This window comes from Lytechinus pictus, chromosome 3 (genome assembly GCF_037042905.1).
Source record: "Lytechinus pictus isolate F3 Inbred chromosome 3, Lp3.0, whole genome shotgun sequence".
Lineage (NCBI taxonomy): Eukaryota > Metazoa > Echinodermata > Echinoidea > Temnopleuroida > Toxopneustidae > Lytechinus > Lytechinus pictus.
The window spans coordinates 40,147,371-40,173,140 of NC_087247.1; the positions used below are offsets into that span (position 1 = coordinate 40,147,371).

A 25,770-nucleotide genomic window follows, 5' to 3' on the forward strand; every position below is an offset into this window, starting at 1 on the left:
CTGGCACTCTTACCAGTATTTCTACATTTAGTGCAGTGGCAACCTGTTAGCACGTTTTTGCCTCCGAGTCCGACGACGCCGCTCGCGCTCTCTCTAGCACGCCCAGGATGCCGGGATGCACGGGATGTGCGCTGCATCAAATACCGCGTCGGAAAATCGTCTTTATTCTCGATCGCCAAGCAAGCATCTCTCTATAAATGTGCGGGGGTATCATATTTTCAAATTAACTTCAAGCAAATGAATATAACGAGGACTATTGACCTATCTTAGTAGTATTAATTTTATTAGAATAACAAACGGGACTGTCAACATGGTCAAAAAAGTTCGGACAGAAATCATGATATTTCATCCCACTGCTGCCACCACAAAACACAACTATGCTAATTTGGGTGAAGAAACTATCATAATCCAGCAAAAGCGAACATCTAGGACAAGCATCAATTTAAATCAAGACCCAGATCGGACCCAAAAGTGAAAATAAATCTTGTACCCCCTCTACGGGATTCCAATCAAAAGCTTATGAATATGAAAATAATAAACATAATATTAAATAGGCTACAAAATTAGGTTTACAAGCATCACTATGGTCTCTGATATATTGGTTGTTCCGGTGAACTGCGTTGCGCTGGCCGATCCACTCACCAATTACAGAGACAGAAGTATAACTCGATCTGTACAGGGACTCGGTGGCCATATGTATACGTATTAAAGGACAAGTCCAGCCCAACAAAAAACTAATTTGAATAAAAAGAAAAATCCAACAATCGTAACACTTGAAATTTTATCAAAATCGGATGTATAAAAATAAGAAAGTTATGACATTTTAAAGTTTCGTTTAATTTCACAAAATAGTTATACGTACATCTTGATCGGTATGCAAATGAGTAGACGGGAATAACCGTCGTTTCTGGGGATTTATTTAACAATTTCTGACATTTTACTATCATCCCCATTCATGTTGGTGAGTGGAGCCAACGAAGTTCAGCGGAACAACCAAAATACAGAGACTGAAGCTTTTGGTCTAGCAAATGAGGAGACTGATGGCATCATCCACTCACTATTTCTATTGTATTTTATTATATGAAATATATTATGTTCTAAATTTCTCATTGTCAAGTGAAACAACGATTAATTTCTCCCTGAGCATGTGGGATTAGCAGGGTTCAGTTAAGTTGGTCTGTATTGTCAAATCTGTAAAAAATGAAATATTGTCTAATGACTCTAATTCAAATAATAAACAAAAGAAATAGTGAGTGGGGGACATCATCGACTGTCTGATTTGCATGCCACTGTATCACTGTTTTGTGAAAAATAAGCGAAACTTTAAAATGTCATATTTTATATCCGATTTTGATGAAACTTTCAGTGTTATGCTAGTTTGATTTTTCTCTATTTATTCAAATCAACATTTTTCGGGGGTGGACTTGACCTTTAAGTTTGGATGAACTAGGGAAGTGGGAGTTGCGCTACAGCCGAAGTAAGTCACTGTTTTGTTTCCATATTTTGTTTCCTGTCTATCTATATAATCTATGTGTAAAAACTTTATTTCCTGACATAGCAATTAAAGCCCAACAAGAGCCTGACAGAGAAATCACATTAAAAAATAGTAAAGAGTATATGGGAAAGACAAGTAGTGAACCACAGTAAAGGCTTCACTATCCACCATACATGTACAAACACTGAATTAAATTAAAACAATCATTTTTGTCTCACCTGCATAGCAGAGTGAGACTATAGGCGCCGCTTTTCCGACGGCGGCGGCGGCGGCGTCAACACCAAATCTTAACCTGAGGTTAAGTTTTTGAAATGACAGCATAACTTAGAAAGTATATGGACCTAGTTCATGAAACTTGGCCATAAGGTTAATCAAGTATTACTGAACATCCTGCCTGAGTTTCATGTCACATGACCAAGGTCAAAGGTCATTTAGGGTCAATGAACTTAGACCATGTTGGGGGAATCAACATCAAAATCTTAACCTAAGGTTAAGTTTTTGAAATGTCATCATAACTTAGAAAATGTATGGACCTAGTTCATGAAACTCATACATAAGGTTAATCAAGTATCACTGAACATCCTGCATGAGTTTCACATCACATGACCAAGGTCAAAGGTCATTTAGGGTCAATGAACTTTGGCCGAATTGGGGTATTTGTTGAATTACAGCCATAAATTTGAAAGTGTGTTGGTCTAGTTCATAAAACTTGGACATAATAGTAATCAAGTATCACTGAACATCCTGTGCGAGTTTCAGGTCACATGATCAAGGTCAAAGGTCATTTAGGGTCAATGAACTTTGGCCAAATTGGGGTATTTGTTGAATTACAGCCATAAATTTGAAAGTGTGTTGGTCTAGTTCATAAAACTTGGACATAATAGTAATAAAGTATCACTGAATATCCTGTGCGAGTTTCAGGTCACATGATCAAGGTCAAAGGTCATGTAAGGTCAAAGAACTTTGGCCACGTTGGGGGTATTTGTTGAATTGCCATCATATCTCTATAAGTGTATTGGTCTAGTTCATAAAACGTGGAAATAAGAGTAACCAAGTATCACTGAACATCTTGTGCGAGTTATAGTAGTTTTCAAAATCAGCACTGCTGCTATATTGAATCGCGTGATGCAGGTGAGACGGCCAGAGGCATTCCACTTGTTGGTAGTTGAGTCCCCCTTGGAACAAATCTCCAATTCCAAGTACCAGTAGATTATCACTACTGGTGTTCTAATTAAATAGCCATCTGAGCTATGACTAGATATCATATTGTCCTTTCTCACTTGCTGTATAACTGGCCACCATCAGTGTAAAAACCTGATCAAAGTAAATTCACTGCCATGAAATCCTACCTCTAAAGGACAAGTCCACCCAAACAAAAAGTTGGTTTGAATTAAACGAATAATCAAACAAGCATAACACTGAAAATTTCATCAAAATCAAATTTGTTTTGCTTAAAGGTCAAGTCCACCCCAGAAAAATGTTGATTTGAATAAATAGAGAAAAGTCAAACTAGCAAAACACTGAAAATTTCATCAAAATCGGATGTAAAATAAGAAAGTTATGACATTTTAAAGTTTTGCTTATTTTTCACAAAACAGTGATATGTACAACTCAAATGAGACAGTCGATGATGTCCCTTACTATTTCTTTTGTTTTTTATTGTTTGAATTATACAATATTTCATTTTTTATAGATTTGACAATAAGGACCAACTTGACTGAATCATATAGTATTAATCAATGCTCATTCCACATGTTCAGCGAAGAATTAATCGCTGTTTCACTCGGCAATGAGGAAAAAAGTAGAATATTCCCAATTTCATATAATAAAATACAAAAGAAATAGTGAGTGGATGACGTCATCAGTCTACTCATTTGCATACCCACCAGGATGTGCATATAACTGTTTTGTGAAATTAAGCAAAATTTTAATATGTCATAACTTTCTTATTTTACATCCGATTTTGATGACATTTTCAGTGTAATGCTTGTTGGATTTTCTTTTTTTATTCAAATCAACTTTTTGTTCGGGTGCCCCCCCCCCCCCCCCCCCATCGGCTGGCAAAAAAAAAACATGGGGGAAAAGGAGAAAAAGAGGGAGAAAGGAAGAGAAACGTTGTTGGAAAGAAGAAATTATTGTTAATTATAATTTTATATTATATTATAATTATGTTATGTTATATTACATAGGAAACATTTTTTTTCATAACTTTATGAAACACAATTTGCTCAGGGCCTATGTCTTCATTCCTGGTGCTCGCATTGTCTGTTTAACGAGATATATAATCCTGCTGTACTAAAACCTCCCATTTTCAAGTTTTTATACACCAAATATATTTCCTCGCACTTCGGGTTATTATTGTTTTATGTAGTGACATATGCTTCTTTTTCATGACTGCATAAAGTGATAGCCCCATTTTAGGGTCCTAATATAAAACATTTCCTGTCTGTGCTTACGTTCGCGTTAGTGGATTGGTGAAATATGTCTGCTCTTCATGAATTCCTAAAATCAGTCCTTAAAATGTCCCTTTTTCTGATCTGAATATACAAAAAAAAAAATTCAGCTCACGCTTCGCGCTCGCATCATTTGGTTAGTGAGATGCATATGATAATCATGATTACAATGACTACAAAAAGTGCTTCATGTGTTTAGATGTAATTCTAACAAAATCAGCACGCACTTGGCACTCGCATTATATGACTATGGTGAGATATGTATACTCTTAATGGATTTCTTTAAAAAATAGTCCCTAAGATATCCCTGTTTGGGGTCAATATACAAAAATTTCAGCTAGCGCTTTGCGCTCGCTTTGTTTAGCGAGACAGGTACATATCATGATAAAAAAAATTGCTTATAATGTCCCTTTTTAGGTCTGAATATAAAAAAAAAAAAATCAGCTCGCGCTTCGCGCTCGCATTATTTGATCAGTGAGATACATATTCGTTTAATGGCACTGTCCTTCAAATGTTTCTATTAGGTCAGTATACCTGGGAACTGCACGCTTCTTGGGCTCACTAAGTGACTCAAATTTTTTGCTGGTGCCCCCTCAAAGCCGCGACCCACGGTACGCCACTGTGTACACCCTGGTCAGAGAGGGTACTGATGATGACATTCACTCACTTTTTCTTTTGTAAGTTACTAGATTAAATATGAAATATTCTAATTTTCTCATTGTCCTTTAAAACTAAGATTTATTAGCCCCTGAACATGTGAAATTATCATTGTTTTAATGTTATGTGGTTCAGTCAAGTTACTCCTTATTGTCAAATCTGTAAAAATTGAAATATTAAAAAACAAAAAAAATAGTGAGTGAGGGTCATCATTGACTCTCTCATTTGCAAATCCTTGAGTAACGTAGTGCATATCGGCCTAACTGTTTTTTGAAAATAATGCAAAACTTTTAAATGCCATAACTTTCTTATTTTACATCTGGTTTTGATTAACTTTTCAGTGATAATGCTTTGATTTTTCTCTATTGATTCAGATCAACAACTTTCTGGGGTGGACTTTACCTTAAAGGGATCTACCATGTAATTAATAAGAGACAGAAAAGGGAAAAACAATAAAAGTAGATGATAGGAATTGAATGCAGATGAAGTGGGATGATATTCAGTTCAAGACACAGCTGCACAAATGAAATTTACAAATGTAAAAAAAAAACAGAATGTGACAAGATGCAAGTAAAGAAGAATGTTTTGAATGTTATAAAGAACAAGACAATAGAAATATTTTAAGTGGAGTTTAGGTGGAATGGGAAAAAAATGTATGTGAGATGGAACAGAATGAGAGTTTACCAGTCTGACTGAGGGGGCATAGAAATGAGAGTGAAAAAATGTACATTATACCCTTATATGTGGCATATGTCATGCGTAAAATAGAGCTGAAACAAAAATTAAATTGATATTGATAAAATAAGCAAAGGACTCTAGAAATCAATGCAGATGAATATGATTTTTCATTAATATTATCTTTGTCATAATTTGAATTTAACCAACATATTGAATGCTCTCTCTCTCTATCTCTGTAATGTTTTTTTTTCTTTATACATGTAAACATGATAATTGAAGCCAAAGCCAGAAGAGAAAGATCCCATCCTAAATTTTTCTTCTCATTTCATGCTTGTGAAGGTGTTGTTCATTTGAGATCAGCAGTTTTACATTTACTATATAATGGAATTTTTAGTGTCTTGTCCGATTTCTCCTTGTTTCAGGATTGAAGCACATTTCCTTGAATTCCTGAAAGTCACAAATGTAACAAACTTTGGTAAAATAAAATATCAATTAATGCTTGCTTTGAAAATTCAAAACAAACCTTGAATTAAGTAATCAAATGGCGCCTTCGGTGGGGGGGGGGGAGGGGTGGTGCATGAATTCAAGTATGTGAGCATGTACATTTCTGTGGGAATCACTTGCTTTGTTTCTTGGCGTATTGATGAGAAATTACTCATTGTCACGAATTGCATACTGAGAAGAAATATGTCGGCATCCATGGAAATCCAAGATGGTCACATGACTATCAAAATCCAAAGAGTTGCAGCTTTTTTCTTAATTCACATTTACTTCACACTATCACTTTCCTGTATGCGATAGACTGCACACATTACTTTGAACTTGAACACAAGGAAAAATAATCTACATCATCTGCCTTTCCTATTCAAATTTTAGCTGATGCCTGTAAGACTCCCCTCACAAGCACAGTCATATTGAAAAATCATCCAAGTTTGCACCAACATTAACCATTTCCGCTGTAATTTTCTTTCCTGCAAACTTAAAGGAGACTGTTGAAATGGGATTTGCAATTTTTGCATGCATTGTAGTTTGCATATTACATTTCTCTTCATGTGAGAAAGAGTACTCAGTTCATTGCAAGCAATTTGGCACTTCAGAGGAAAATTGTTTTAGATTGCTTAAATTTATATTTGAATTATTGATTTACAGGGGATAGGGGACTAAGAGTGGGGTTTAAGTGGAATTGTGCCAGAAGCCTGGTTCATGTTCAGATACTATTTTTTTTTAATTCTTATTTCACCAAAAAATAATTTTGTCATGCCATTTTAAGGAATATTCCTGGGGGTCAATCATTTTTTGTATATTCAGTGATTGTCAGTTTTAGTTTGAAATATAGACCTACAGTTTATCAATATAAAAAATCTGTTTATTGGGGTTTTTGGGGGGAAAGGAATAAGGAATATTAGCCTACATGTAGATGTGTTTAGAAAATATTGAGGTTTCCATTAGCTTTTCATGTAAACTACACTTTCATGTGTAATGATCACATGGCCAGCAACCTTTCTATTACACTTGTGAATTATTCAATTATTCGCAGTAATGGACTGCGTTATAGTGTGTGTTGAGGGAAGATCCTGTTTAATCTATCAGCAACTCGCCTGGGATTTCCAACCAAATGTGAACCAGTGACATTGGCAGTGGGTTCATGAAATGCTGAGAGAAATTATTAGTAAAAGGAAGGAAACTGCCACTTTGGAGGAGAGAGAACAGCAGAGGGAAAGAGAGAGAGGTATAGGGGGGGGGGGGGGGGGGACAAAATATCAGATGGTGATGATACAGAGAAAAAAAATGGTAATGGGGGAATTAAAGGTTTATTTTGGGTGGAGGGGGGGGGGGCAAAGAGAGAGTGAAGGGGGTGTATGACAGAACCAAAGCTGGGTATAATTCATAACATGTGAACCAAAAAAACAAAACAAAAATTATGGATTTTATTTTGGAGAAAAAAAGTTGAATTTATATACATGTACTAGTATACATGTACCTGTAGAAAGCTTCTCACCCCTAACAGAATTATGAATCAATTGATAATTTAGAAACTGGAGTGATGTTTAAATAAGAACTTGGAAATTTGCATGCTGGCAGAATGTACATCTATGAATGATGTTATGAAAACATTGTATCCATTCTGTGAGATACATGACTTATATTCATTAGAGTCTCTTGGGTGGGCTTAGGGTCCCCAGATCCTTATAATCAGAAGATCAGATCCTGGCCCCCACCCCTGGATCTGTGATGACATTTTGTTTGCTTGTTTACTTTCTACAACAAAAATTTGCGACAGTGATGTTATTTCTTGCATATTAGATACCTTCTCTTTTAACAAATTTGCCACATCAATATCCCTCACCTCTCCTTCTCGACCGACCCTTGTTCGATCCAAGTGTAGTTCGGATGCAAATACTTCATTAAATTAAAATCTATATTACAGCCAGGGAATGTCCATGGTGCAATTATACACAAAAGTCCCCAGTGATATATTTGAATGTAGGGATGAGGCAATGCTGCACCAGCCCGAGTTTGCTCAATTTCGAGATTTTAGCCTCTTCGCGATTAATCTCGAGATTCAGTAAACCCCGTCTCCACCATTGCAAGAAGAGCGATTCCTGCTCGAGCGAGGCAACGATGCATTACGGTATGACGCCGTGAAGAAATAATCCAGTGTGTCTGCACCTGCAAATTTGCGGGATAATTGTAAAATAGCGCGCTACTTTGCAAATAATCCCAAGTTGACTTGGTATTGCAAAATCAAGATTAATCCAGCGAACTAGCATGATAATTGCGTCTCCATTACAAATAATATGGAGATTGTTCAGATCGGGATAATTTGCCGGACCAGAAATAGCGCGCTCATTAGAAAACTCAGGCTGGTGCAGACGGCCCTATTGTGTCAGAGGGTTCTTGATCCTCTTCCCTTATTTTATGGTTTGTAGTTTAATCTTGAGTTCCTTCACTTTGATTCCCTTTTATCCTGAATTGATAGAGGCTATCAATATTGAATAATTATGTAACAATAATTTGTATTAATATTTATTATGCTAATCAGCGATTAAGAATATGATTGAAAACCTTATCCTAAAATGAGAGTAGAATGTTGTCTCTTTTGTAACAGTTTTAGTTTTCTTTCTGTGAAAGGATCGTCCAATCAGAGAAGACACATTGTTGTGTTACTAATTTGTTTGCCTTTGCAAATTTTTGGAAGTTGACACAATTTTGTATATACATGTATGCCCCCCAGGAGCTTCTAGAATTTGACTACAAATTGAAGCTTTGACTGGTGCCTTCTGCATCAAAACCATTTGGAGGGAATTTGATAGAAATCTTTAGGCAAACAATAGGGGGCTTACAGAGAGAAGTTTTGGAATGCAAGTAATATGCTCATTTGAAAAACATGGACAAATTTCAAGCTAACCAAGCCCATATGGCCCTAAATATTTCACGATTAACCTGGACATTTGAACCAGGGGAGCTTTTCAAAATGTACACCCCGTAGTCTTGTAGCACAGCTCTCTATCTTTGACTCTTTCACTGTAAATATCATGATAGTATGAGTGATACCGCTACATTTTTATGGATATATATATATTATATATATATATATATATATATATATAACAATGTTACTTTTTCACCTGTTACTTTGCTTGGTTTGAAAAATTTAGCAATCTTTGATCTATAGAATAATTTCCGTAAGGCTTCCTCCAGTTGCTTGTGTGTGCTTACGCTTTTCTTTATTCATTCAGCACGCCTACCGGGAAAGTGCGCTTTCAACTTTCACCTCGTCAGCCCTCAAGCTGTTGTTAAGATCTGGTATCCAGGGATGTTGGGATGACCCCTACATTCTTGGCATAGCACAGATTGTCATTTGCATAGCTAGCTGGTGTTTGGACCTGGTTTCACTGGTTGCAGTCTGAGACATGACTTCAGATTTGTGTTAGGTCCGTGGTTAGGGTGATTGTGGGTAAAAAAGTATTTATTTTTCCCATTCCTATTATTTGCTGATATTGCACATCATGCTGTTGTGCAAATCATTGTATTCATTTTCTGAATGTTTGGGTGGCATTCTTTGAATTACTTTGAACATGCCAGAAATACCATATCTATGTAGGTCTATGCTTTTTCATGGTCAGAACTCTCTGGTTTTGATTGCATTTGAAATCACAGGGAACATGCAATATAAGCTATGAATTTGGCATCGATTCAGATATATATATATATTCACAATAGATAAATTGATTCATAAACTACACTTGTGTATATTATGAAAGAACATGAATATAGGATATTTAGAATACATTTTGAAATAATCTATCATCTACCTGTAAGTTTCAGTACCACTCTATTCGGGATTGGGAATAAGTTTGCAAGCACACAAGTATGTAGGCTTGTATTTCTCTCTCCCCTCCAGAGGGATCAGGGGCCCGTAACACAAAGGTTAGCGATTAATCACTAATTTGAAAGAACAGTTTTGATTGGTTCTTTGTCAGTGTACTGAGTAAAATGCGCATTCAATAATGATCTTGATAGGCCACTTCATTAAGCGATTAATCGCTTACCTTTGTGTTCCGGCACCCATATTAATATTTCATTCACTTGTTTTATGCCTGCATGATTAGGAAGGGGAATGCCATTCCTGGTACCAATTTTAGTTCTGCAGTTCTAATGTTTTGTTAAAACTGGTCAAGTGTTGTCACTACACAGGAGGCCTGGTGGGAGCACAAGCGAGCAAGCAGTGGTATTTTGGGGTTGGTCGCAATCCCTGGCATCTGTGGATTCCACTTCCCAGGCTTTGCCATTTCATCTTTCTAGTCTGTGTAAGAAGGCTGCATAAGTGAAGTCTTCAACAAAGAAGAAGGTTTAGCATCGGTTTTTATTGTAATCATAGAATCATATAATATTCATGTTACCTTATCTTCAAGTTCAAGTAGCGCACTGACTCCCAGTGAGCAACAGCAATTGATCCAGTCAGGTTTAAACAAGCTCCATAACATAAATAACTTTTTTGGTACTAAATGAGATTACAAAAATTGTTTTATATTGATAACAATTTTATTTTCATAATGAAGATGGTTAATGCTATCATTAGCCTATTGAACAGTATCTCGCCTTTGAACATTTCAAATCATTTTGATTCAAAATTTAATGTTAGAGGTCCACTTTCTGTTACATTTTTTTTACAAGTCCATACTCCATGATCCATTTCTGATAAAGACCGGTATGGGGAACCAAGACTATCAAACAAGTTGATGCCTGTAAGAATTTTGTTTCATTACTTGCAAGGGATGCTCGCAGAAGATGCCGGCTCCTGATTGGATGTTCAGTGCCATGGTTAGTTAGACTGATGAGTGGTAGTAGTAACGGTGGTGGTTGGATCAGAACTTTGGGACGGAACCACAGATCAAGTGTGTGCCAGTGCTAGAAGATGCTGATGGAATGGTCGGTAGTGTGTTTTTGATTGAATTCTTTGAGGGATCCACTTCCTGCGACCTGTTTCAATCTCTGTGGGTGTACGTTGTGACTTTGATATTCCTGGAGCCAAGAGTATCTCCTGTTCGCAACTAGTCTGTGGTGATTCTTTCATCACAACTTGCTGTGGATCATCCAGACCACAAGTTAAAGACCATTTAGACCAAGATCTTGGGTTCAGTTGACCTGGCCAATCTCTGGCCCTTGTGTTTTATATCTTCTAGAAACCTCACCTTTGTTCTTGAAGTGGCAAGATGGAAACAATGAGCTATGCGCCATTCTTGACATGTTTCAATGCTTTCCATCTTCCCTACTTATCTCCTCCAACAGGTAGGTTAACCCTTTGACAACTAAATTATCTTATTTTCATAGGGAGACTAGAGGGGACGACAAAGACATACATGTAGTCCTAGATTCCCATACATGTACATTGTTGTTGCTGATGGGTTCAAATAGTGGAAATACTTACTCTGGGTTTTTTTAAATGTCATTTATCGAGTCAATATATTTAAATTTATATTTCTTTCATTGTATTTTGCATAGAAGTTTATTAAATATAACTGAAAATTGTTTATTATTAGCTTATAGTAACTTGATTTACAAACAAGCAAATGCATGTATTCTTACGATAATAAATAAACGGTTCTTGTATAGTGCATATCACATCTCTATTTGCTTCCAAATTTAATAGGGACATGGATATCATTACCTCAGCGTTATTGTTTTTATGCATTTTATTGTTCAGTGTTCAGGATTTGCTTTGCAGCAGGGCACTAAACAAAACTTCAAAAGCTAACGGGCAAATTGCTCCTCAGATTTCTAAAAAAAAAAAGTGTTACATGTAACTGGTACGGGGACAAAGTTAATCGCGCATGCGTCTGGTGTTCACCACGTCATTTAGTGTCAACTCGACAAAACATATGCCTCTAGCTAGTTTACTTGTAGGGAGTGAAATGTGAATATTAATTATTATTTAAGCAGGGATTTTTTTTTGTGTGTGTCATCTTTCCTTATTTCTTTCAGTAAAATTATGATTTTGTTACTTCTGGGCCCCATCTTACAAAGAGTTACGATTGATCCAATCAATCCCAACTATGGAAAGCCAGCAACGACAACGCCTAAAATACATGTTTCTTCAAAATATTTTCTAGTTATGAGTATATATTCATACATTAACTGTTTTCTTGATAATACAGTATGCTTCTCTTTGTTTTCAAAGGAAATTGTGCAAATTTCCTAAAGAAAAAAATTGTGACACTGATGGATTTCCATAGAGTTACGATCGATTGGATCAATCATAACTCTTTGTAAGACGGGGCCTAGATAGTTTATTTTGGACCTTAAACTAGCCCAGGGCTACTTTCTTGAAATCAAGAACAAGTGGGGCAAAAAGAGTGTCAAATCCAAAATGGATGGGGGCAAGCCCCTGTCCACAACAGTCTACAGAGTACTACTTTGCAGGATCCAGGAATGGATTTGAAATTTCCTTTTTATTTTCTAGAATTTGAATGTTAATATACTTGAAAGAAGTTGGTTGCCCCAAAATATAGTGCCTTCCAGGCAAAACTAAAATAATTGTAAAAATGGATGGTTATGTACATTTTCATGTGTACATGTGAGTTTTAGATATATTGAAATAGACAAGTGCCTAGCTTTAACTATCTATGCATTCACTCTCGCTACTGGAGTTGGAAGATAAGATGCATAAATTAGCTCTTTTTTCATGATTGAAAAAGATGACTCATTTTTTTTCAGCGTCACTGTTGCCAATGTGTCTGTCTCTCCTCGTCAGATGGCAACTTGGAGAGGTGGAACAAGAAATAAGAGAAAAGAGATTCATAATTGATGCATACCGATGCGGAGAGTGGATGATAGGTGGATGCTGCTACATGAGCAATGTGTATGACAGTTTGTGTGTCTGCATGTCTATTGATGTATGTGTATGGGTGTGCTTTAACTCTGCATGCACCATACATGTACAGAAATTTTCATGAATGAAATGGAATATATACTGTCTGCCAGACAAAATCGCAAAATAAGCATCTCTTGTAGATTTTAACTCAAATGATAAACTCTACAACTGCTCAATGTAGAATATGTGCGATAATGATTGAGAATGATTGATCTGCACTCGACCATACAGTGTACACACAACCATAGGGATTTCAAATTTTACATTCAAGTACCAACCATGCTTTTTAGTTTGCTGGTGTATTGAATATATATGAATATATTTACTGTACTATAAGCCACATGTATACTATTTTGAAATCTCGTATTAGAAATGGTCCATATGTGTTTGATATATTTTGTTGCATTGCATTTACTATTGTAATGCATTATGCATCCATTTTGATCATACAAAACCAGAAAATGATGATGATCATGCACTTGATGAACTAATATATAATTGGTCTATGGATTAAAGGGAAGGAATATTGGGGTTATTAAAAGGAGCCAATTGTAAAATATAAATAAATATATATATCATGATGCCTCCCGATGGGCTCTGGTAGCTTTACTTGTCTTAATTGTGGAAATCTAAAAACCAGTATGATGAAGGGGAGAAAATTATAGATTCCTCTGGGTAATCCTTGAATATTTTGAGGGTGTAGATGGACATGGCATTTGTTCTCTCTGCACAACGTTTAGCAGAAGAATTTGCTCAGTTACACCAGGGAGTTTGGATAGAACTCCTTGATTACACTACCTACTTTACATGTACATGTATGTAATGTGTGGTTTTTGTATGGTGTTGAGATGACATTACTATCATAGTGAGCGTGTGAGTCATACATGAATTAAATACCTTGGATTCAGGTCGTGTACCATGCGTACATTGTGTGAAATATTCCAATGGTGAACATGTCCACAGTACACAGACCAACATTTGTGATAAAGCAGCAAAAATACCCCCATTCCCTTGAAAATAGTAGACGACATTGATGGATAGAAAGAAAGAGATGAAATGGGGCATAGCAAAATGGATGCATGATTTGTGTGTGTGTGTGTGTGTGGTGGGGGGGGGGGGGTATCCAATCCAGCTCCAATGGGTTGTAAACATGTACTATGCTTTGATACATTTTCCATGTCATAAATTTTCATCAATTTTTTTTACCATTAGATTTTGTAAGTAACATCAGAACACAGGTATGATTTTTCTCTCCTACTAATATGAATTATGAATATCTACTCCAATTTTAGGTTCCCATTCTATATTTTATTGTTGCAAAGTTAACTTATACAAACCTCATTCATGTTTGCATGTTTTTTATTCTTCATTTTTAGAGTTTGGATGCATTCCAAAATGTAGGAAGAAGTAGTAGGAAGTACAAAACCTCATCTACATGTTGTTAGCTCTGCCTAATTTCCTTCTTTCAAAACAAGGGGAAATTTGGCTTGACAGAAACAAGAAGTTCAATCAAATAATATGCCATGTTTGATATTGCTTTCATCTAAATTCACATTTTTTTAGGTATTCTTTTTTGAAGACATGTGGAATTTCCTTTGGCAAAAGAAATTTCACAGAGTAAATTTTCATTAAGAGAACTGCTGATTAAATTGCATAATTTGTTAAAGGTTGTTTGTAATACATAAGAATTGCAATTCTCGAATTCGATTCGAGAAAGGGCCCTTACAAGAAGGCAATGGGGAACTTGCTCACACATAAAACAGGTCCTTCTCAGGTGAAAGGGGCACAGAACACGTTCGTATGGGCACTTTTTTTGGGTAAAAAGGGGCACTGATTTGAGAAAGGGCACTTTCAGGAATGCAAGGGGGCTTTAACGGGTCCTCAGTTGAAAGGGGCACAGAACACGCTCGAGAGGGGGCATTTTCGTTAATAAAAAGGGGCATGAATACAAGAAAGGGCACTTGGTAACACCTAAAACAGGTCCTCCACAGGTAAAAGGGGTACAGAACACGTTCATGTGGGGCACTTTTCTTGGGTAAAAATGGGCACTGATTCGAGAAAGGGCACTTTATAGGAAGGCAATGGGGCACTTGCTCAAACATAAAACAAGTTTTTCTCGGGTGAAAGGGACACAGTACACGTTCGTCAGGGGGCATTTTTCTTGCGTAAAAACGGCACCTTTTTCAGTGCTTCAAAAAGTGGGGGGCACTGTGCCCCCCCCCCCCCCAGGATTACCGCCCCTGAACTGTTTTCACAAAATATTGCTGAACTTAGAAATTCAATAACTTATTTATCAGATTTTGATGAAATTTTCTGTATTTTGCTGGGTCAATTTTACTCTTATAGATACAATTATTTTCACCATAATTTTATTGATATTGATTGTTTCCCTTGTCTATTATATACCTCAATATTTTTTATCTTATATTTGATCTTCATTTCATTTTAGCAATACTCCAAGATCCATTTCCGTTGCATCAAATATAGTAAGATTAAGAAGTTGAACTCTATTTGTTAATTCTCTCCCTTCATTGTATTGTTCGGATGTACAGTCAAGTTGAATTTAATTTGATGCTTTAATGTTTCCACTCCTGGATATAGAGGTAATTTTTTGAGTGAAGTCATGGATAAGAGATGGAATCAAATGAAAATTGGCAGGAAATACATCTGTTTTATGATGATTATGACTAAGTTCAGTACAGCAAAAAGAAAAGGGGGTTAAAAGTAGGACCATGATACATGCACTTTTCCGACATGGAAGTTTTAATCACAACACTACATTTGGACATCCATGAAATGAGCACCATATCATACATGATTCCAAAAAGGGCTGTATCTTTTGTATTTATTTCCTATTATTTTGTTTCTTAAAAGGATGAATGAGGGGATCTATAAATGATTGATTCTCACTTGATTTGAGATGATAAGAATTCTGAAAATAGATTAGGATACCTCCTGATTGTAATTCATCTTTCCCTTCTGACTGAAATATATGACTTTGTGGACACCATTTGTGAACAAAGCTGGACATTGATATGCATGTAGGACCCATAGGATTCTTTCATAGCAATATAAAACGAAGAATAAAACCCCAATGAATATTAAGTTACAATTCCAAGTTGTATATTTTCCTTGTGATAATGGGAAATCAATGACACTTTGTTAATATGCATAATCATATTAAGGCAATTTCATTTCAAATATGATTTTAAAAAATCAGATTGGGGGGATATGTTTGTCCAAACTGTTTCATATTTGACGTTGAAATGTAGAAATAGCATAGTTCGCAAAACATAACACTAACATTTTTCTTCCAAAGATCATAGTACCATGGACCCTACCACATGATAGTGCCATCTTTACTTTGGTTCTTTATCTCCTTCATGCTATAGTTATGCTTGGTTTTTATAGATCTCTGGTTCATATTCATTGTCTGTGAATCAATAACGCTAGTCATTAGGAATTCTTCACATACCAGCCTTCCAACAAAGGGAATAAAATACATAGAAGAGGTGCACAAAAATGCCAGGCTATTGTCAATCGTGTTGACACGAGGGCTGGGCTCTGCTACTAAGGATTCCACAATGCTCAAAAATTAAGTCAAAGAATGTATTTTTCATATATCACTGCATTCAGAACGTAGTACTAATAATGATCCTTTTATGTGTCAAAATTTCTTGAACTCCATGGTGGTTTGCATTTGAAAGGGTTTATATATATACTGTATGAATAAATGTCCTAATATCTGAATATATCCAGATTTTATAAACATCAATGTCCTTCACAAAAAACATAGCATTAAATAACAGCTTATCAATATTTGCATTAAGCAAGAAATGTAGCATTTTGCTGATTCAGATATTCTGTACTCTATTTACTTTGATACACTGTTTTTTACATCAACTGTTCTGATTTTTTTAATAAAAAACCCCAAACATTATAATGGAGCATGGGTGTACTACAGTTCCCTGATTGGAGTTTCTCTGTATTGGATGAGGGTAAAAGATTGACAAAAGATTGTGAAAATAATACAATAGTTCAGGGCTTGCAACATGAACTGGAAAATTATTGAGATATGAAAAAGATGAAAATAAAGAGGAGGAGGGGAATAAAGTTGAACTGTTTTGTCAGTGGCTGTCCCCATCTCTGTTCCTGTCGCAGAGAAGAAAATTAAATCAATCCCTAGGCTCCATTCCCTACATAGTCTGCATAGCTGAGGCCTGTTGATAGCGTGGGAAAGTGGCTGGTGAGCTTTGCCTACAGAGCGCTTGCTTGCACGCACAAAGATGAAAAAAGAAGAAGAGTGAAGAAACAGGGAAAAGTACTTTAAAAAAGGAAGAGATGGAAGCTATTTTTTATTTATTTTTGAGTGAATGTTGCCCGATGCTGTCAAGGAATGAAGGAAAGTGCACAGGCTATACCTATAAACATCAGATTTTATTGTCATAATCCATAAGATTTATCATTTTTGGAAATATGCTCTCTTTGTGCTTCCTGGGGGAGCTTTCATGTTCTAGCTACAAGTTGGTTAAATCTTAAAATATTTCTTTCTTTTAGAGAAGCTCATCAAAGTAATCAGTATGGAAAGTCTGAAAAAAGAGTTGTCCTATAGTATTGCATTTTTGTATGGGGGGGGGGGGTAAAAATTGAGAGATATTTTTGCAGCATAGAAAAATGATAACAAAACCACTCTTTTTCTGACTTTTTTTTTTTGGGGGGGGGGCACATACTTTCATGCAGGATCAACAAAATTTAAAATAATCTTTATAACAGAGTGATAAATAGTTTGAGGGGCTTGGCAGTGGACACACAAGGTGACCTTTATGAAGATTTCTCATTGAGGTTGTTGGTGTCAAATAGGAATGTGTACCAAGCAGCAATGAGTCATATTTTCATGGAGCCAGGACAGTGGTCAAGGAGTTCAGTTTTATTCTTTGAAGATTAATCCACCCCAGCTAACAGCTTATTTATAGTAAAACAAAGACAAAGAAAAATCATACAAACAGAACATAGTTTTTAAATTTGTATATATGTTTTATGGTTTTATGCACAAAATGGCTGTTATATAATTTAGAAGAGAGTTTTATGCCACACAGGGATATTTCCATTGTATTTTATTGTATGATATTGATTTTTTTTTTGCAGATTTGACAGTAAGCTTTAGCTCTTTAGATTTTGAATAAAAAGATTCAAAATCGCTATCTCGGCAGCCACCCACAGCACCATTGCCCAACTATATAGGCCTGGCTGAAAGTTAGTAATTTGCTTTCACACTGCCAAAATACCTGTGACCTTGAAAAAATTCCCTTGAAAGTTCTCTTAATTTTGACTAGTACCTACTATTTAGCGTGTATTTTCTTTCAGGGATATTACACGTAATTTGCTTTCACACTGCCAAAGTTACCTGGTATTTTCTGATCGAGGTAGATCAAATTTTCCCAATCAGAAAATACCTGGAACTGATGAACTTTGAGGCGGTCTGAAGCCACCTAGTGATGTAAGTTTTCACTTCCAATTAGGCTGTGCTTATGCGACCTCAAGCCAGAATCATGATTCAAAACACAAACATGAATCACAATACCACAGAATCAGGGTTTATACGACTTTCAATACATCGTTTTTTCTCCTCGTATTCAGGCTCATCCAGAGCGCACAGTGCGCACTTTGACCCGCAGGCCTGCAGGAAGTAACTTTTCGCGTGTGTTTTAGGTTTCAAAAATTAAATCTTTTGCTTCCAGGCTGATATTTGTAATATTGCAAATATTTCCTTGCAATTCATTTTAATGTCGGCCTATTTTCTGTTTGTCTTTTATTTTGTATCAAATCTAATCAGCACCCATGTTTTTTTTTTTTTTTTTTTTTTTTAGGTGACATGGGTTACGCCATGGGCAGACGATCAGAATCACCAAAGGAGTTACCATCACGCATCAACCGACAGCGACGTAGTGTAGAGAGACGGGAAGGTCCACTCGTCATGAAGTGCGACGGTGACCACAATCATAAGGCTACGAGTACAGCAACAACATCGACAAGGTGTGCCAGCACGCAGACGTGAGTGTCTTGCTTTGCTATGCTATGCTTATCTTGCACTTAATTACAGGAAATTATTCCCCTTCATACCCTTTTAATATAGATAACAATAATAAATTGATGTCCTGTCTTTCCTACTGTACATGACTTTCTTTTCTCATTTTATCATGTTTTTCTATTTTCTTTTTTTTTCTATCTCTCTTATTCTCGTTCTCCATCTCTTTATTCCATTTGATTTTCTATTTTGTTATTATATTGGAAAACCAGAGTAAAAATATAATCATTTTTCTTTGGCATACTGTGAGATATGATCAATTTTGGCATCCAAAGCTTGTACCCAGGTGATTTGTAATAATTGTATTGTATTATGTTATTATTTTGTTTGAATGTTTTATCTATATGTTCATGTATATAGTGTATGATCTTTGCATGAACCACTTAAACAGTATATGCTAGAGGGAAAATCACTGTCTACGTGTAAAATAATCTTGCCTGTTGCTGTAGAATCCCGTTTAGATTTTAATTTTCTTTATTTTTTGCTCCATAGATTTGTACACTCTGACCCTCGAAATAGATAAGAATCAAATAGTTGATATTTTGTTTGCTCAGTGCCATGGATAAGCCACATTCCTCGCATATGTAGGTTGATAATATCTCTTGTAGAAGACCTGTTCATATTAGAATTTTAATCTTTCCATTGAGGACACCGTAAGTCCGGGGAAAAGGGGGGGGGGGGGGTGTGAAGCCACAGAAAAAAATTTCAGCCCCCCTTTCTGTAGAAACATGAAATTGCTTTTAATATATAGCTTCCTTAAAATTTATTTTCTCCTTCTCTGACCCAAATAACACCTTGGCTAGGCTTTGAGTCTGACTATAGCCTACAAATGAGAACATTTGAAAATGGAAACATACACTAGTATGTAATAATTGTGGGGGGATTAAAATTTAGGTCATACATGTCATTACATCAGAGTAATTTGATACTTGGAGTTCTTAGATAAAGTTAAACCTCATACCAAAAGAAAAATTATGTCAACATTTTTGTGTATTAAGAGTTTAAAACTTACAGTATTCCTAGGAAAGTAATTTTAAATGTTTGACTCTATGAAAATTGAGTTTTCATCTAGGCTCTAAAGTTATGTATTTATCAAATAGGGCTATTAAAATTGGTTTCATTTGACATGCCACATCAACTTTTCTGTGTGGTTTTGCCTTTGAAACAAGTAACTATATCTCTTTGTTACAGTTTGAAGGATAATTCACCGAGTTGGAATGGAATACTTTACAAAGCTGTTACTACATGTACTCCTTATTTCCGCAGTCTGGGTGTCAGAAAAAAAGTTTGGTGGTATATTGGGCAGTTGACCAAATTTGTAAGAATTGCAAACTTTTGACCCTCGAAGGACTTGTTGTGCTGGTCAACAATAGGGGCCAAAGCTTGACCATTGTTAGATACCTAATATCTGAAATGTATGGTATTTCTTTTTTCACTTAGGCCTTTTGTTAATGGAATGTCCTATGGGAAGAATTTGACCCAATGCAATAAGAACAACTCATACATAACATGTTCAAGAATTTAAGCTTCACAAGAATGGCCACAATATGTAATGAGGTTTATTGTTGATATTTACTAAATGATAATCCAATGGCAATGAATATGTTAATTACACTGTACTTACCCCACACCTCCCCCACAAGTAAAAACTGAAAATATGCCTTCTCTAAATGTGTCTTTAATTGTACATGTTGGTGTGCAACTGTGCATGTGTTTGTAACTTGCTGTAATGTGGAAATTTTGACAAGACCCCTGTTACATTGGATTTCCTAAGTAGTCTTGGGGTGCCCCAAGACCAGTCTCGGGCAGGTTTCTAATTCGGTGTAAATGCACAACCTACCCGAGCTGAGATTGAGCAAACCTATCTCGTACCACCTCGCGATGTGTTCCGAGACCGGTCTCGGGGCACCCTGAGACTGCTTTGGATTCGGTGTAAACACAAACCTGCCCGAGGCTGGTAGGAGACAGGTTCGTTTGATGTGCTACACATGGAATGAATATACAAACACAGCGTGCACTTTGCGCCCTGCCAAACATATCTCGGACAGTTTCGGTAATTCAGTGTAAATGCGCAGAAAGCTGTCTCGGGGCGCCCTAGAATCGTTATGATTCCGATGTAATAGGGGGTCAAAAATTTAGGTCAGCTTTTTGGAAACCAGTCTCGGGGCGCCCCAAGACTGGTCTCGGGTAGGAAATCCTGTGTAAAAGGGGTCTGAGATATGATTGTAGAAAACAAGTAAAGCAATGTATGGCACTTCATGGAAATTAATTTTACTAAAAATGGTAATTTAATTCTAGTAGTTTTAAAAAATTATGCTGATCGATTATAATAGTTATTAAATAAAGTTTATTTTATAGTCTTTTGAATCATATGAGTTCTATTCTCTTATTGATTCTAATAGTTATTAAATAACCTTTTATTTCATAGTGCGTTGAATCATATGAATTATATTCTCTTAGTAACGAATCATGCTATTTGTACACATTGTTCAGAAAACGTTAGTGCTGCAGTGGTGTTGAAACCCCTGGTCAACAGACAAATTCAGAAATAAATATTGCTGTTTAATTGGTTATTTTCAACTGGAGGGGCTGAAATAATACACAATAAAATATGATTCATGCACTAATATACCTCATTCATTGCATATTCTATCTATTCTTTTTTTTTAAATCACAACTTTATAATTTTCCATCTGATTTCAATGCAATTTTCAGCATTGATTGATTTTGCTCTATTTGCTTAAAGACAAGTCCACCCAACAGAAAGCTGATCTGAATTAAAAAAAGAACAATCCAACAAGTACAACACTGAAAGTTTCATCAAAGTCGGATGTAAAATAAGAGAGTCATGACATTTCAAAATTTTGCTATATTTCACAATTTTTAACAGTTATATGCACATACTGGTTGATATGCTAATTAGGAGTAGGATGATGTCATCCACTTACTCTTTATTTTCTATTTCATTATAAGAAATATGAGATATTCTAATTTCCTCCTCATTGTCAAGTGAAACAACAATTGATTCCTCCCTGGACATGTGGAATAAGCATTGTTTAATACTATATGGTTCAGTCAAGTTGGTCCTTATTGTCATATCTGTACAAAATGAAATATTGTATAATTCAAACAGTAAAAAAACAAACAAAAATAGTGAAGGACATCATCGACCATCTCATTTGCATGTCACTGAATTGTGCATGTCACTAAAGGCGAAATTTCAGAAGTCATAACTTTCTTGTTTTAAATCCAATTTCGATGGAAATTTTCATTGTTATGCTAGCTTGATTTTTCTCTATTTAATTAAATAATTTTTTTCTGGGGTGGACTTGACCTTCAAAATAATTTGTCACTAAGATTAACTTTGAATCTATTGATCCACTTCCGGTAACAAGTCCTCGGTTCTTTAACATTTGTGCATTGCTATCTTTGTTATTTTCTTTTTCCACCTGCAGGTTAATCACCAGTGAGATGGTAGGAATCCCTGAGATCAATCCAGACCTTCCAATACCAAGTAGCTCTAGCCTCATATCACAGGACAACCTACTCAAGAGACCCTCTGCCATCCCACCACCACCACCACACCCCTCTCACAGACACAGGAATATGCCCCCGCAGCTTCTACGCCCATCAGTCATCACCTGCGCCCCTGCACCACTCCTGAGAGAACCCAATAGGACTGATCCAGGACCAGTAGCCATGGGGCCAGGGGCGGGGGCAGGGCTTGGTCCAGTCCCGTACCTCAATGGAAGGGCTAGTAGCACAGAGAGGTGGTCGTCAAGGATGCCTCAGAGTCACTTACCATCGCAACCACAAAATGCAGGTGAGAATTGATCTTGTCTGCATTTATTTGAGCTTACAAATATATATCTTAAGTAGGAATATAAAACAAATTGAAATCAATATTTTATCAGAATTTTGTATCACTTGCATCTCTTTCACCGTTAATAATTGATTTTCATGTTTCCTTTTCAGATATAGATCCTGATATTGAAGAGCATTTTAGGAGAAGCTTGGGCCAAAATTACCGCGAAACCTACTCCAGTCCCCCACCCATGGCCACCAGTCCACCCAAAGCTACTTCACCTACACTCAGACAGTCCTCATCATCACCTAAAGAGGTCAACATCACAGGGTCTGTTGATGATCACTTTGCCAAGGCTCTTGGAGACAAGTGGTCCCAGATCAAAGATGTTATTGAGCCGGTGTCGGACAGGACATCACCCTCGGTGTCCCCTTCCCTAGCAATGTCTTCATCTCCCGTTGTACAACATCAGCAAGCTTCAGTGGCATCGTGAACCTTACTGAGTGAGAATGCCATCAAGAAATATACACATTACTGATATGTTGGTTTAGACTGGGACAATCATCTCTATTGTGCAGAGGAGAGGTGGACAATGTTCTGAAATGTTAAGAACCCCTTGGATCTTATGTGTGCACATGGAAGAACTTTATACTCGTCATGTGTTTTTTAAGAAGTCATTTGAGCTACAGACTTTCTTACCCTTTGAAGTCTATTCATCTCTCATCTGTGTTTGCCAGTCATTCTTGCTTCTGGATAGTCTGCATATTTAATAGAAGCATTCATTAAAAAAAAAGATTATGAGTGAAAAACTAGTCAAGTAACATGATCACTAAATAACCCAAATCAAGTAAGTTTAATTGATTAAAGCTGTAGGGATATTAGATAAAGGCCTAGATGTAAGGATGAAAAGAAACTCTTCTGTTTTTTTTTATTCTTTTAAAGTGATTTTTAAGTTAAAATTTCTGAATGCCTGATACATGCAATATATTATCAATATAATAATATCAAAGTTTGTTAATATTTATCATGGGGGAACATATTAGGCCAGTGATGGGGGTAGGTGACTGAAATATGATGTGCTCTGTTGAAAGTTATATCTTTACTTGTACAATGTATGATATGTGCTTGGTCTTGTTTTTTGTAGTTAACTTTAATGTAATGAATAGAGTTTTATTCAAATTGGAGAAAGATATTGTTGTACTTGTACATGTGGCTATAGATAAATTGTGTATGCTGATGTGAGCCTCAGACAATAGGCTTCATCTCTTCGTACCCTGTATAGACCCTCCTCTGTGCTAATAAGATTGAGAAAGGGCCCCCACAGTAGATAGATTGACAGGCATTACACTATAGCAAGGGAGAGGGGCGAAGGGGAGAGAAATTCAGAGGTAATACAGAAAAGGAGAGAAGGAAAGAGAGAGAGAGAGAGAGAGTAACAGTGAAGGGGAGGGGTTGTGATTAATAAGGGTGTTTCAAGAAAAAATGACGAGGATTAGAAAGAGTGAGACAAGATGGGGTGGGGTCAGTATAAGAGAGAGAGAAACAAATGGAAAAGGAAAAATCATGGTTTATATTGCCCTCCCCAAAATACTATGGGGGGGGGGGAGATCTTATCTTTTTAATGACTAACAGTCCACACCATGTTCAAATCCCCTGCTATCCAGGTGACAGATCACATTCTTCAATTTCTTTCATTATTTCGCAGATTTTGACATGGGCTGCTGCTTTCACTGACTTTCATTGGTTTGTCCAACACACCAAAAGCAATTCTTCATTCCCACATTGCAAACCTAGGTCTCTTCCTCTCCCAACACCCAACATGGTTCATGAGAGAGGGGGGCAAGCCCCTGCGAGCATCGACACTTTAGTGTTTGTGGGGGATGCTCTAAATGTGGGGATAGCTAAAAATGGAGAGAGAAAGAAGATGATAGGAGAGAGAGAAAGGAGGGAGGGGTTTGGAGAAGAAATCTGGAGAGTGAAGGAAGGAGAAAGGAAGAGCAGGTGCATGGCTATGATAATTTGGCATGTAGCCAGGTAGGCTAGAATTATCTTTTGTGTTCAAGTTTATGCGCACAGACTTTATAATCTAATTTGCATCTTGTAATTGATTGGATACAAATGCCCCCCATGGAGCCTTGTATTGTTAGATTGAAGACAAAAGCTGGACACCGTGTGTGTGTGTGTGTGGGGTAAGGAAATCAAGGTGATTTGTAATGACTAGTTTCTATACTTTGTCTATCCATCTTTTGCTATCTCTCTAAAGATTTCCAGTTGGTTTTTCATACTTCCATGATCTAAAGATAGTCTCCCCTCATACATCCTTCTCTGCCTATGCCCGCTATACACCCAGCCACCTGTAGTTAATTGCAAGACCACATGCTGTATACCCTCAATATTTATATGTAATTGTATATGTAATGTTTTTTTTGCAGCAATAATAAGAACAAGTTGGTTCTTTGCCATTCCCAACTTCTTGTACTCTATATTCAAATTACAAGAGATGAATATATTATATATGCTTTCTGTCATCATTTTACATGGAAAATGTACATTAAGTGTCAGGACAAGCTAAGCTTCTGGAATATCTGTAAATATTGTACAATATAAACTGAATTATATGAGAACTGAGCTAGTGGTGAGTTGCTTGTCTTGGATGTTGAGATAGGATTGTGAAATTAATGTGGAGAAATATCAAGTGTTTGTATTGTTTGTGAATGTATAGCTGTCCTTCTCCACACATGCAAAGTAAAAGTCATGCAACAAGTTAAAAAACATTTGGAAGTACATGTATGAGTAAGATCTTGTTCAGGTGTGGAGATGTTGTTTACTGTGACAGGAAATAATGAACCCTGTTGTTATTGTGAAATAAAATATGGACATTTTATATCATATTTATTGAGGTTGGTACAATTTTTTTCTTTCACATGAGAAAATTGTGTGGTAGGCCTATATGCAGGAAAATGGAATGAGACAGCAGTCTTTTTGTATAAATGTTTCATTCGTTTTATTCAAAAAGTGAGGAAAATATGGAAAGGAAAATATGGTGATACGATGGATGATGATAATATTTATAATGATGAAGAAGATGAATGATGGATGATGAATGGATGACATTGGTGATGATGGATGATTATGATGGTAATGGTGTTGTCCTGTAGGAGGCTGAGAAGAAGAAGGAAGAGGAAGAAGAAGTAGGACGTGGTGGAGGAGGAGTAGCAGAAG

At 36.3% G+C, this 25,770-nt stretch overlaps 1 protein-coding gene across 2 annotated transcripts; it reads left to right on the top strand.

Moving 5' to 3' along the window:
- Positions 1-10,551: 10,551 nt before the first annotated feature.
- Positions 10,552-25,439, top strand: LOC129257255 (transcription cofactor vestigial-like protein 4). 2 transcript variants are annotated; one of them, XM_054895537.2, is made up of 4 exons: positions 10,552-11,076; positions 18,526-18,709; positions 22,199-22,566; positions 22,719-25,439. In XM_054895537.2, the coding sequence occupies exons 1-4, from the start codon at positions 11,001-11,003 to the stop codon at positions 23,039-23,041; spliced, it is 951 nt and encodes a 316-aa protein (XP_054751512.2). In that variant the 5' UTR covers positions 10,552-11,000; the 3' UTR covers positions 23,042-25,439. The 2 variants fall into 2 exon arrangements, with proteins under 2 accessions (XP_054751512.2, XP_063953111.1); XM_064097041.1 differs by having other exon boundaries at positions 10,663-11,076; positions 18,526-18,691.
- The last annotated feature ends 331 nt before the right edge of the window (positions 25,440-25,770 follow it).